Source organism: Aspergillus vadensis (assembly GCF_003184925.1).
Source record: "Aspergillus vadensis CBS 113365 unplaced genomic scaffold BO88scaffold_1, whole genome shotgun sequence".
In the NCBI taxonomy this organism is placed as follows: domain Eukaryota; kingdom Fungi; phylum Ascomycota; class Eurotiomycetes; order Eurotiales; family Aspergillaceae; genus Aspergillus; species Aspergillus vadensis.
The window spans coordinates 3,438,010-3,450,662 of NW_020292039.1; the positions used below are offsets into that span (position 1 = coordinate 3,438,010).

General features: G+C 49.8%; 4 protein-coding genes across 4 annotated transcripts; 1 reads left to right on the forward strand and 3 right to left on the reverse strand.

Annotated features, from left to right (window-relative positions):
* Positions 1-3,917: 3,917 nt before the first annotated feature.
* On the forward strand, positions 3,918-5,288 carry BO88DRAFT_327390 (phosphotransferase family protein; the record flags this gene model as incomplete). The annotated part of the gene is made up of 2 exons (XM_025702509.1): positions 3,918-4,755; positions 4,828-5,288. 2 exons carry the CDS (start codon positions 3,918-3,920, stop codon positions 5,286-5,288), a joined length of 1,299 nt encoding a protein of 432 aa, XP_025569020.1.
* Positions 5,289-5,449: 161 nt separating this feature from the next.
* BO88DRAFT_379203 (putative SNF2 family helicase/ATPase) lies at positions 5,450-9,424 on the reverse strand. The gene is made up of 3 exons (XM_025704472.1): positions 9,366-9,424; positions 6,089-9,249; positions 5,450-6,040 (listed from the first exon to the last, which is right to left on the reverse strand). The coding sequence occupies exons 2-3, from the start codon at positions 9,083-9,085 to the stop codon at positions 5,636-5,638; spliced, it is 3,402 nt and encodes a 1,133-aa protein (XP_025569021.1). The 5' UTR covers positions 9,086-9,249; positions 9,366-9,424; the 3' UTR covers positions 5,450-5,635.
* Positions 9,425-9,850: 426 nt separating this feature from the next.
* Positions 9,851-11,072, reverse strand: BO88DRAFT_379204 (SIR2 family NAD-dependent protein deacylase). The gene is made up of 2 exons (XM_025704473.1): positions 10,585-11,072; positions 9,851-10,520 (listed from the first exon to the last, which is right to left on the reverse strand). Exons 1-2 carry the CDS (start codon positions 10,913-10,915, stop codon positions 9,904-9,906), a joined length of 948 nt encoding a protein of 315 aa, XP_025569022.1. The 5' UTR covers positions 10,916-11,072; the 3' UTR covers positions 9,851-9,903.
* A 179-nt stretch (positions 11,073-11,251) lies between these two features.
* On the reverse strand, positions 11,252-12,582 carry BO88DRAFT_356289 (pyridoxamine 5'-phosphate oxidase family protein). Its single transcript, XM_025703727.1, has 2 exons — positions 12,262-12,582; positions 11,252-12,202 (listed from the first exon to the last, which is right to left on the reverse strand). Exons 1-2 carry the CDS (start codon positions 12,323-12,325, stop codon positions 11,466-11,468), a joined length of 801 nt encoding a protein of 266 aa, XP_025569023.1. The 5' UTR covers positions 12,326-12,582; the 3' UTR covers positions 11,252-11,465.
* Between the last annotated feature and the right edge of the window lie 71 nt (positions 12,583-12,653).

Consider the following 12,653-nt stretch of genomic DNA (forward strand, 5'->3'; position numbering starts at 1 on the left):
CCCCATTCCGTCTCTGAAATTAGCTCTGCGCCTGCTTCGACGAGTATTCGAACGGCGTTAAGACTCTCACAGGACACAGCAAGCATGAGTGCTGTCCAATTGCTGGACGCTTTGTTGTTCACTCCGGCACCTTCACCTATTAGCACACGAATAATCTCTTCATTTCCCTTTCTAGCAGCTCTGTGTAGAGCAGTTTCATTCATGTAGTCTTGAGCATCGACCTCAGCTCCTAGCTCTAGTAATGTGCGCACATTTGCGACCTGGCCAAATGTCGCGGCCCGGATAAGGGCAGTCTCTTCATCGGACCCCCTACCTTCAATGTCATGACCGTTTGCAATCATTTGTCGAAGGATAGCTGGAAGGTCATAAACCGCGGCAAGCACGAGAGCTGGGCAGTTTCGAGGAAACTCCTGGCTCCAGTTGGGATAGCGAGCATTTGACAGACTCCACACTTGACTAGTCATCTCAACCGCCACAGGATTAGACCAAAGCCGTTCGAGGTCTGGCAAAAGCTCGCCTGCATCGATGAGGTTCATCTCTGAGCCCCAATGCTTGGCGGCATACTCAATGAAGGGATACTCTCTCATACGCTGTTCCATAGCGGTATCACTGGTACAGAAGCCAGTGGAGAAGTTCGGCAACACCAGATACGCCAAGCTAACTTTTGTGAGACTGATTCGGGCAGTCATCAACTTCGGCGCAAGGGAAATTTCAAAGTATTGTTGGGCGGTGTAGTGGATGATATTGATGGTTTGCGACTCTTTATCAACCGTAATGAGACCTCCACAAGCTGCGGTGAGGACATCTCTGTCCGGGAGGTCGTCGTCTTCAAGAGCCATGTCCTCCAATAGCTCTTGCATGGCATACATATGTTGAAGCTGCATAACTGTAAAGCTCTGACGGGCGCAGATAACCCAGAGCAGTACGAGCTCTGCCAGCTCCGCCATCTCGGCGGGCTGGTCCCGGATCCTTTTGAGGGCGTCTGAGTAAGTATCATTCAGAGTTCCTGGAAGAGAGGCCAAAGCCAAGCGCACAGCCTTCCGATTGATTTTCGGGAGAAGCGACTCGAGGTGTAGCTTAGCGAGAAGAAACCTAGTATCCACATATTAACGTCGTCAGTCCTCGGTGTATTATATTACTGGTTGCATACATTCCCTGGCACTCCCCCGTGATGGAAACAATGATGTGTCTTCTCAAGTCTGGCTCGGCTCGAAGATGCTTGGATAGGCTCGACAGCGTGGGGAGCCGTGCAATTTCCGAATCCAAGAATAGTTCAATGTCTTCGTCCCGAGCCGAGATTTCTACCTTTTCAAAGGAATTGAAATATGCGTCAAAGGTTGTGGAGAAACGTGAGCTACACATAATTCTAACGTTTGAGCTAACGGAACTAATGGTGGATAGAAACCACAAAGCGTCATTCTCACTCTCGCTGTATTCGTCTAGAGCATCGATCACGATGAAGGTCGTTGCATATTCGAGGGTCATTTTGGTGAATATATCGAATAACTCCTTCCAGGTAGGGCGGGTACCAAGTTTCTTATGCGAATCATAAAGCGAGGATATTTCAGATGGCACTGTCCCGCTTTTCGAGTGTCGAAGTACTTGCAACAGCAAGCTTGAAATAAGAGCAACAAGGGTCTGTTCGTTTCGGCGTCCATAATTACAATAGATGTACGTACAGAGAGCGTTTTTCGAGGCCAGCTTATGCTCGAGCGTATCAACAACGATGGACCTGATACGATGCATTAGCTGTCAATGCAACATCTAAGGGACATATTCCAAGCAAATCAAAGAACAATAATAGATATACATATGAATGAAAATGGAAAAATAAAATACTTAGTCAATGTACTAACATTAGTCGTGTTTTACCAGCGCCAGCTAGCAACCTGAAGTTAGCTTCCCCATAGTGTAAAACTCCGAGTACTTACGTATGCCTGGACACCAAAGCATGCTGGTATTTCCTTCAAGCCAATTACATACTCTCTCGTGTTTCATAAACCAGCCACCAGTTCCCGCCTGCACGCTCTCTAGGATTGCATCATGTTGCTTGCGGAAGGGCAATGGGCTAAGCCAGAGCAAGATCCTCTCGTTTAGATCTTCCTCATCCTTCAATTGTGTTTGGCTGACCTTCTGTCCGATTTCTGTAAGTTCTCTATGCGATGACTGCACCATTTTTCTAACGTCCTGTAATTAGCACTTTACCAAATATTGAAGACGATCGAGAACCTTGTGAGACAGGACACCGTACATCAGGTCATTCTGTAAGACGAGACTGAGACTACCCTTTAGTCGCTCCAAGCAAGCCAGCTTCTCCGTGATATCCTTTTTTGTGAATGGCCATGTCAAAGACAACGATCGTTGACCGAACTTTGATTGCGGACAGAGCCGAGAGATGATGTCTTGCAGCACACTCTGAACAAGAACGAGGAGACCATCAAGACCCACAAGAGACTCGGTCAATATGGACTTTCCCATGCCTAAAGTTACGGCCGCGTCCTCAGCATCATCAATACGGTCTCTAAGCATTTCGAGCAGGTAGGTGGTGCTTCGTATCTCATCCCGCAACTGGAGTCGGTCTGCTGCTCCATGTTTGATTTCCCTGAGATAGCGGGTTGTGGTGGCTGCCAGTTCAAGGACGGCTATTACACTTGCGGTGATACTCAGAGGGTCGCTCATAGTGCGTGAGCAAGCACTGCCAGGTCAGTTCTTGCATCGAATGATATCCTGAAGGTTATATCCTGCCGGTCGAATAATCGGTCGTGTTATTAAGACTTGGGGGCGTTAGGCTACGCGAGAGGTTCAGCTGAGTGAGGGGTATTGGGTACTCTTAACGGCCCGATGCAACGGGATGTGCGGCTACAGCCAGAGATGCTATCAATTCAAACGAGACAAGGAATGAAAACAGCCCTAAGAACGGTACTAAAGACCAGCAGTCAAGGATATCCACTTTTAGCATATGGCCCGCTTTTGTAGGTTCCACCCGGCTGTCCATGCAGTAATAGTACTACCATCATACCAAAGATATACTTTCCAATCCAGTGCGGTTTTGAACATCGCAAAGGGTTTCGATGATATAATTCAAACGGATGATCACTATACTGTGCCTTATTATTATATGGTTTTAATGAGACATAAATCCTAAAAAGAGGCAGTTTTGCCATGATGGCACTTACAGAGGTCGGGCGGAGATACGTTGAATCGAAATCGAGCTTGATAAGCAAGAGAAAGCACACTACGAGTTAGGTGAGAAGACTACGGAGTACTACGGTATCCTTTCATGTTATTTGATATGTGATACCGTGCTACCTCGTCCAACTCAGCCCTGTGCCACTTGCTGGACGCCGCTGATTGGATTTTGAACCGTGAGCAAGCCGTTTATTTATACCAACAGAATGCGTGTGGGTAGATTGGTGAAAAGACATTCATACTATGGGTTAATTATGCTCTGTTCCCCTCCATTCCCGAGTTTTCCTTATATGATGGGCCCGATTAGGGCATAAATTAGGAGTATGAGTTGAGTGAGATGCCTATCCCAGTCCTTGCTTTGACTTTTTATTACATCGACAGTAATAGCGCTCACCATCAGGAATTTTGCTGCGAATAATATTTTCGCAAGTATCATAATCACAGGTCCCCGGCAGTCACACTAGATAGTCTGTTTTCGGTATCGCAATCAATGACTACCCTTCTATTCGTAGGCTCATATCGGACTCCGGCGGAGCTAACCCTATACCCCTGGCATTTCTATATACGAAAGACTCGCTCAAAGATAAGCAGGCAATGCTGATATCCCCCATTTCTCTGGAACATCCGTATAACTACAACCATAGATAACCCAGTAAGCATACCACTATCCCAACCAGCACAACACATCCCATCCCAACCAACCATCACCAAAATTACCAACCCCCACCATGTCCGACATCAACCACCAAACCTACCACACGCGCCTCGAGCAAATCCAGCGCATCGCGCAACACCACTCCCTCCAAATCACCACCATCACCCCAATAGCATACCAAGAACTCGGCCCCTGTCCCTACAACAACTTCATCTACAAGCTCGAACTATCCCAGCCCCCTTCAAGCACCTCATTCCACACCCCAGACGATCCCCCAAACCCCTACACCACCTCCCCACCAGACGGAACAACGACCTACATCCTCCGAATGAGCAACCCCTCAGCAATGGGCATCAACCCCTTATCCTCCCGGATCGAGAACGAACTCGCCGCCATGTCTCTCGCCCGTCAGGGACTCGAGTCCCATCGTCCCGGATCAGGCTCTCTCATCCCCAGAATACATACATTCTGCTCGAAACCTACTAGCCATCCAGATGACTTACCGTGGACACTAATGGAATACAAATCCGGCATACCACTAGACGAGTTCTTCCCTTCTCAGTCCAAGACAATCAAGAAATCCATCATCGAGCAAGTCGCAGATATACTCGCCGGACTCCGGAAATGTCCACTCCCATCGGGGATCACCTACGGTGGACTTGGTCTATCCTCCACCGACGGCAGAATCATCAGTGCGGAGATGACCACCACGAATGGCGGACCGTGGTCTACATATGCGGAGCTTCTCAAGGCACGCCTACGGCACGAGCTACACGACGCTGATTCCAGCCCTATCATCAACGGATGGCGAAGCAACGGAATCCGAGATCGGCTTGACTCCCTCATCGACAAATTCTCCCTCCCTGGTCTTTCAGACCCTGATACCAGAGTCCTCATCCACGGTGACCTGAGTAACCCTCCCACCCTACAGACCACCCCATCTACCCATTAAGATACTAACTAACATGATACTTATACTCAAGCAATGAACAACATCCTCATCGACCCCACCACATGCAAACTCACAGCCCTCATCGACTTCGACTTCGCCTGCATCGCACACCCCGCTCACGAGTTCCTCGTCTCGCTGCAGGATCTAGGCGGTAATGTAATGGGTCCTTATGGGGAGGATCCGACAGAGGGGAAGTTGGCGCAGGCTCTTCTCTCTGGGGATTTTAGCGATGATAATGTTCCTGGTGAGCTATGGTGGATTGGGAAGACGTTTAATGCTTGTTTGGCGGAACGGGGGGTGGCACGGCCTAGTGATATCGGTGGAATGGGGGTGCTGTGTCGGTGGCGTGGGTTGGAGCAGTGCGTGTGTCCGTTTCATTTGGCTGCGGAGTTTATTGTGGGGAGGATGAGTGAGGAGGCGCGGGAGGGGGCGAGAGAGGGGGCTGAGGGGGAGGTTGTGGAGAGGATGGGGGTGTTAGAAGGGTTTTTGTAGTGGGGTTTTAGTTAATTAGGGTATTTATAGGTGGTGTTGTGGATTCTCTTGAAGTATGCTGTTTTCAGTTGAAGTGTTGGCAGACACTTGTCCGAGGCTCTGAAGCGTTAGAGAACTACGATTCAGGTCAAGCTTACTGTATATCGTTTTCATATGTCCATGCCGTAACCAGCCAGCAGCTAGCACAATATGACAGTAGGATTGTATGCATTTTAACGCCCGAAATCTCTGTTCATAAGGTAGAAAAGTGAATCCCGAAATTGAAACAATGTCCAACCGATAGCTTGTCCTCCCAGCCTAACGCCCAATGTTACTCATTCCGAATCATGCTACACCGGTAGTTCATGCTACCACCGTCTACCATAGACCGAGTCTTCACCGCGAGAACTCCGTTTCGCCTGTTGGCGGCTTCGATCGCGGGAGCCAGAGGTCTGCGTCTCACTGGCGTATGTTGAGCCCGAGGCGCTATCAGCACCAGAATTCAGCAGTTTCGTTGTCTGATTCAGGTCGAGATCGGGGTCGCCGTTGTAACGTGCTTCGGCGTCCTTGCCAAACAGAGCCATCATATCCTTCATCGTCAGCTTGGCCGCAGCAGTCTTGCCTTCAATGGTAACGTTGGCAAGCTCGCGCTTGCGATCTTGCAGATCGATAATCCGTTCCTCCACAGTACCCTTGATGATCATCTTGTAGATCTTGACGTCTACTGTCTGATTCAGACGATGGACTCGGTCAATGGCCTGCTCTTCAACGAACTAAAAGGGATTAGCATATGTCTTATCGAGGGAAAGTGGTAAACATACAGGATTCCAGAAGGGCTCTAGAATGACCACTCGACTTGCTGCAGTCAGGTTCAGCCCCAAAGCACCAGCGCGTAAACTGCAGAGGAGAACTCTGGTGCCACTGTTGTTCCGCAGCTTGTTGAGACTGGCCTCTCTATGATCGTTTCGCATGCCTCCGTCATATCGTGCGTATCCAATTCCGGTGCGCTTCAGGAATGGCTCGATCTTGTCAAGCATGGAGGTGAAGACTGAAAAGACGATGAACTTGTGGTCTGATGACTCACGCCTCAGGATCTTCATTAGACGCCGGATCTTCGTCGACGGCAGGATCTTGTTATCATCGTCTCCGGCGTTCAAGTAAATGTCGTCATCGTCAGACTCCACCTCGGGGCTACGGCGACTGATGCCCGTTGGCTTGCGCGAGGGAGACTCAGGCCCATCGTCGTCACTGTCTGAATCGTCCGAGTTCAACCATTCACCACCACCCTCTGCGTCTTCATCATCGGTGCCTCCAGCTGTTCCAAGGCTCGACTTTCCGCGCTGAGCTTCTGGAACAATCCACTCGCCGTCGTCCTCATCTTCATCGTCGCTGTCTAGCACTACTCGTCGGTTTCTCCGCCGGATGACCTGCGGCTCTCCGCGGTGGGCCGATGGGGACTCTGTTAGATCGATAATTGACCTGCGGTCACTCTTCTTCTTCTTGCCAGTATCAGTCAGGTCGGCATTCAACGCAACCTCGCACTCTTTACACCTGCTATTACCGCCAGATGCCTCCTCTTTCTTCAAATCCATTTGGCAGATATCACACTTCTTGGACACAACACTCAGTGCCCCGAAAAGGTCTGCCATGCTGTCCAGCTCATCATTTTTGGCGGGCTTCTGGCTGCCTGATTGCCCGTTTTGCAGGAGAACGTCCTTATCCTGAGCAAGGTCGCTCTTAACAAGGTCGGGGTGATTGCAAGATTGCCGAAGACGCAACAGCAGCACCAAAGCGCCAGCATAATCGACCTTCTCGCCACCCATCATCTTCTCGAGACTGTTTTCTGTTCTCTGCTCTAGGCGCTGGTAAAAGTTCATCTCACCCGGCATAAAGTCTGCTTCAACCTTGATAACCTCTCGCTTGACGATGTGGAAGCCAGACGACTTCTTCTCCCCGTCCTTGCCGGGCTTGAGGTTGTCATTCTGCTTCAGAATATCCTTCGTGCGTCGCTTCATGAAGATCTTGAGGTAAATCTGCAGACGCTCGATAGCGAGGCCTCCACGGCCGTTCGCTATAGGCTTCATAATTTGCTCTTTCCATGCCGCCAAGTCATTAAACGGCTTGATACGTAGGAATTTGATCAAACTCTGCAGTTCATCAAGGTTGTTCTGCATTGGCGTTCCCGAAAGACACCAGCGGTACTCTGCATCCAAAGAGTAGGCAGCCTGTGTTGCTTTCGCGTTGCGGTTCTTGATTGTGTGGGCTTCGTCCAGAATGATCCGGTACCAGTAGACGGAGAAGATGGGGGATTTCTTGTTGTTCTTATCCTTAGCACCATGCTCCGAGGTCAAGGTGCCATACGTGGTAATAACCACATCGTAATCCTCAAGCTTGTCCGTTCCCTTAGCCCGTGCGTTTCCGTGGTATACTAGGACCCGCATTCTGTGCGAGTGTTCGACCTTGTCGCTGATCTCAGATTCCCACTGCTTGATCAGGGCTAGCGGAGCGACGACCAGAGTCGTCTTGCTCAGTCCAGCCGGTAGTTTGCGGTTTTCTTTCTCCTCTTCATCGTCACTGTTCGCATCCTCGTCCTCGTCGTCAGACAAGGGCCGCCTAAGACCATCGGCGGGCTTTCTGTTGGATAGCATCAGAGCAATAGCTTGAACAGTTTTACCGAGACCCATGTCGTCTGCCAATATTCCACCCTTGGGAAGCACTCCCTTGGTCTTCTTCCGGCCAGTCTCTTTGTCGCACATCCAATTGACACCTTCCCGCTGATGAGGCAGTAACTTGACCTTCAAGCCTTCCACTGTCCCATCATCTTCCTCTTCCTCCTCTTCCTCCTCTTCTTCTTCATCATCATCATCTTCCTCATTCTCCGTTTCAACTTCACTAACATCTTTCTCTGCCACCTCCTTGACTTCCACGACTTCCTTGACCTTCTGCTTTACAGGGGACTTGTTGGACTCGGTTTCCGATTCATCAGTGCTCTCATCCGCAGTATTGGATTCCTGTACAGTTACAGATCCCAACTGGGCAGCAAGATCATCGATGTCGGCGTCCGACTTCTTCTCCTGGGACTTCTTCTCGGACTTGTCTTGCTTCTTTTCTTTGTTCTTCTTCTTCTTATTCTTCTTGTCCTTCTTCTTTTTGCTCTTCGACTTGGGTTCCTTTTCATCTTCATCCTCAAAAGCACCCTCCAACAGAGCCTTGATATTCTCATTCGCCTTGGCCGTATCCACATAACCATTAACATCCATAGAGCCGAATCCCGGACCCCGAGATCGCGCACTCGGCGTGAACCCGCCCTCACCAGTCAAGTCGACAAAGTTCCTCAAGTTCTTCGACGCGTTCGTCATCTTAACGGCAGAGGGCTTCGAGGCGAAGAATGTCTTGGGGGCACGGGGTGTATTGAATGTGAAGTTCTCTGGGCGTCGAATCTCAACAGCTCCACTGTCGACCGGGCGGGAGAAGCGGTTGTTGTTGTACGCGGACGGTCTAACGGGCTTGAATGGGTCAAACCCTTCTCTTCTGGGGGTTGAGAAGTTATTAGGTCCTGGAGTAGTGGGGGGACGGTATTGCGGGGCACCATTGTGGGCAGGATTTTGCGGCCGGGGCTGGTGTCTGTGATGCTCCGGACGTTGCTGGTTCGGTTTGGGGATGTTGAAGGGGTTGCTAGAGTGGTGACTCTGATGATGCACTGGGCGAATAGGAGATGGCTTTCCAAACTCAGGATGGTGTGACATAGGACGATGGGGTTGTTCTTGCGGCCTTCTAGGCGTGAAGGGGTCCGCGGGGGCGTCGCTTTCTTTGGCCATGGTGTATTATTCTGGTGAAACTTCCTTCTGAAGCTAGGTGGTGGCGGCTAATCGTCGTGTGCCGAGGGACACAGTGGGGGGTATCAGAAGCTGTATGATCAAGATCTAGGTTGCATAGATATAGCGGTTCTATCGTGATTATGGCGAGTAAGATCTTTTCTGTTCTTGTAGGCGAGGCAGAAAGTCAGCACATCACGTCACGCGGGGTTGCAAAGAGACACTCGCTATCGACAGCTATCTCGGTATGGAAGTGGAGAGGATATATGAGATATCTACTTACTTGAATCAGGTCATGACATTGCAAAAGAGGCTAGGAAGGGCGAGATCCGGAGTAGTGGGAGGGGCTTTGGACGTGTTGACGGAGATCGGCTCTGTTTAGCGCTGGCATGCCACATTTTATCGATAGCGCTATCGCTCGGTTTGCCCGCATTGCCCCAGCAACCACCGCCCACCCAGCGGGGTGACAGGTCACACAACAGCTTCAGGTACACACAGCAAGTACCAACCCACCCCCACGAGATACATTGGGAGAAAAAATTGGAGCTTATGTGCGAAAATTATTGATCTAGATCCGCAGTCCCATTTTACTAGCTCGGGCAAGAAGGGTGAGTCACAGTAGCTATTAACTGAGGTTGGCTGTTTGTATTCCTTCCCGCTGCAAAACATTACACTAGGAATGTTAAGCTATCAGTGGCAGTCGTCCTATATAGTACGAGTAATTCTAGATCTGCGCAGTAAAAGGTATTTGAAGCTATTATAAGATATATCGGATTTCGCTGTACTCTGCTCAGCTATAGAAGAAATAGTAGCCAAGCTCATTATATATCTCCAATCACCCCCTTCAATATTTCCGGAACAATAGTACCTGCATCACCCTCGAAAAACCAATCTCCAGGCTTCAACCCGGAAGAGCCAACATCGTTGCGGTCCATATTTACCACTGCCACTCTAGCTCCTCTACTGCGAGCCTTATCCACATATCCTGCCGCAGGGTATACCCTCGAACTCGTACCTACCACCAGTATCAAGTCAACCTTCCCTTTGTTCAACCACTCGTCTACATAATCAATCGTATGTAATGGTAGACTCTCTCCGAACCACACCACCCCAGGGCGTAGAAGCCCGTCTTTGCATTTCGGGCAGTGGGGAAGCTCTTCATAAGGCACTGCGGAAAGAGGAACACGCTCGTCCGACACATCAACCTCCACATCCTCATTGTTCCCTAGTGCACTAGAGACGGATCGAGAAGCCTCTTCGCCCGTTTTATCTGTTGCGGATGGTTCTAGCTTCTTTGGCAGCGCGAGAGCGGGAACAATCGGGTCGGTAAAGTCTTCGCGGGAGTAGCTGCAATAGAAAGACGTGCATTTGACTGTGAAAAGGGAGCCATGAAGAAGGTGAAGCTGATGTGGCGGGTGTCTAGCTCGTTGCGAAAGACCTGAGTAAGCCAAGCAACTGATTAGTCGAGTACCACTTCGGGGCAAGACATGATTCCAACTCACCATCAACATTCTGGCTCAGCGTGATGAAGTCCTTGTTCTTTCGGGCAAGTTCAGCCAGAGCATAATGCGCACGATTGGGCTGTGCCTTTAGGGCCATGTGCCTCCGATAGCTATAAAATTGCCATACTAAGTCTGGGTTGGCATCGAACGCCTCGGGCGTTGCGAGGTCTGTCGCGTCGTATGATCGCCATAGACCACCCGCTCCTCGAAAAGTGGGAAGTCCCGATGATGCAGATATACCGGCTCCTAATAGCGCAATCACTCGCCTGCAGCCTTTCAGGTAGGTGGTGAATGAGCTGAGATCTGCTGCGGGGATAGCCGGAGGAGCCATGGCGGGCTAGAGATTGGAGAGAGACTCTAGACTGGGCACGACACTCGATATAGGATAATCATGTGTTATCTCAAGGTTAATCTGGTGTGTATGTGTGGGAGAGAATGTCTGTTTCCCACAGAAGGGAACGTTTGTGTGTCGAGTCAGTCATTTGGAGAAGTTGTAGCTAAGTTGAAGTTCTGCGGAGTCGGCCTTACGCTAATGGTACCGATGACGTGGGGTCGCCTTAAAACTATGCAATCGTGCCTTATACTTTGTATAATTGTTTCGTCAAGTGAACCGAACAATACGTTTAGCTAATCCATAAATTTACTATTGTTTAAATAAGAGTCAGATACGGGACAAACGGTTTATGTATTTTAGTACCATCCCTGCGCTGCGCAGATCAAAGGTTGCAATGACACGGCAGCAAGGCTACGATACCCCGCAGGGTCCAATGCTGGGCGATTTATACTTTCTCCCCACAATAGAATAGCAGAAGTCAACTATATGAAGCAGAAATGCCAGAGCATTATAAGTACATCACCCGCACATTATCCCTTTTCACCAATCAATGTTGCTCCTCTCGTGGCAGCTCAATCCCCACTGCCCTCTCCGCATAAGCACGATTTCCATCGTTCTTCGCAGCAACGAATGACTTGACGTAGCTCGGTACTTCAGGAACCTTGTTCCCAGTACTAGGGATCGGCTCGCCAAATGTCTCCCAAACAGGGACAACACCAGTCCAAACTCGATTCGTGATCTCTTCACTGCCTGTATCTTTCTTCTCATCCGAGACGCTGCCATCTCGAATCTTACCACTGCCGCTCATGATTTTAACCTTGAGGATAACGGTTGAGGACATCTCAGCACGGTCTGGTGGCACACGCGTGTGCGCCCAACGATCGGAGAGCACCGAATTGGTGATTAGCTCCATGGCGTAGAGCTTCTCAGCTTCGTCAATGACTAACTTGGCATAGCCCTGAAGGATCGCGGATCGATAGTTGTAGCTATGGGAGTTCGGTGTCAGAGACAAGATCAACCCGTCGACCTTGCTAGCAGCCACGCAGATGGGTAGTCCTTCTCCTTCGGCATCTCGAGCTAGGTTCATAATTCGGGAGCTGACATAGCCATGAAGATAACAGTCAAGGGGCTCGTCGATGCTAGCTGAAGGGTAGTCGAATGATCCCATTTGTCCGATCATAGGCAGGATTGCAGGGAAGGGCTCCGACGGTCCGGGGCTGAAGGATACATGGAGAACTTGGGTGGAGTTGATGATTTCATGAATGGCCCCCAGGTCATATGTTGCTGCTGTTTCCTTAGTAAAGTCCTTCGTCGTAAAGTAGGGGGTTTGAAGTGAAGTATACCTCGATGCTTGTAGCGGTTAACCGTGTTCGAGGGCCGCTTGGGGTATGTTAAGGTCCTTCCCATTGTTTCTGATGCTGGGAATTTGACGAGTCGAACAACTATATCAATGAATAACTGACTACTAAATACTGTCTTCTAGCATATAACTTCAAGTTGTAATGGGGCACTCGAGTGAGCAACGAATTGTGCTTGGACCCTTGGGGTTTACTCCTACTATATATATTTTGTACTCCACCTTGGCATCTCATTGACGTGACTCAAAGGCCAACTTGAGTCATCGAGTAATTGCATCGAAAAACAACCCAACCCTTGGGATTGTACTGCACTGGCCCAAGTTCCTCCGACATCTCGTGGTTGTGGTACGCTGTACAAGACCGAGATAAGAAAGAAG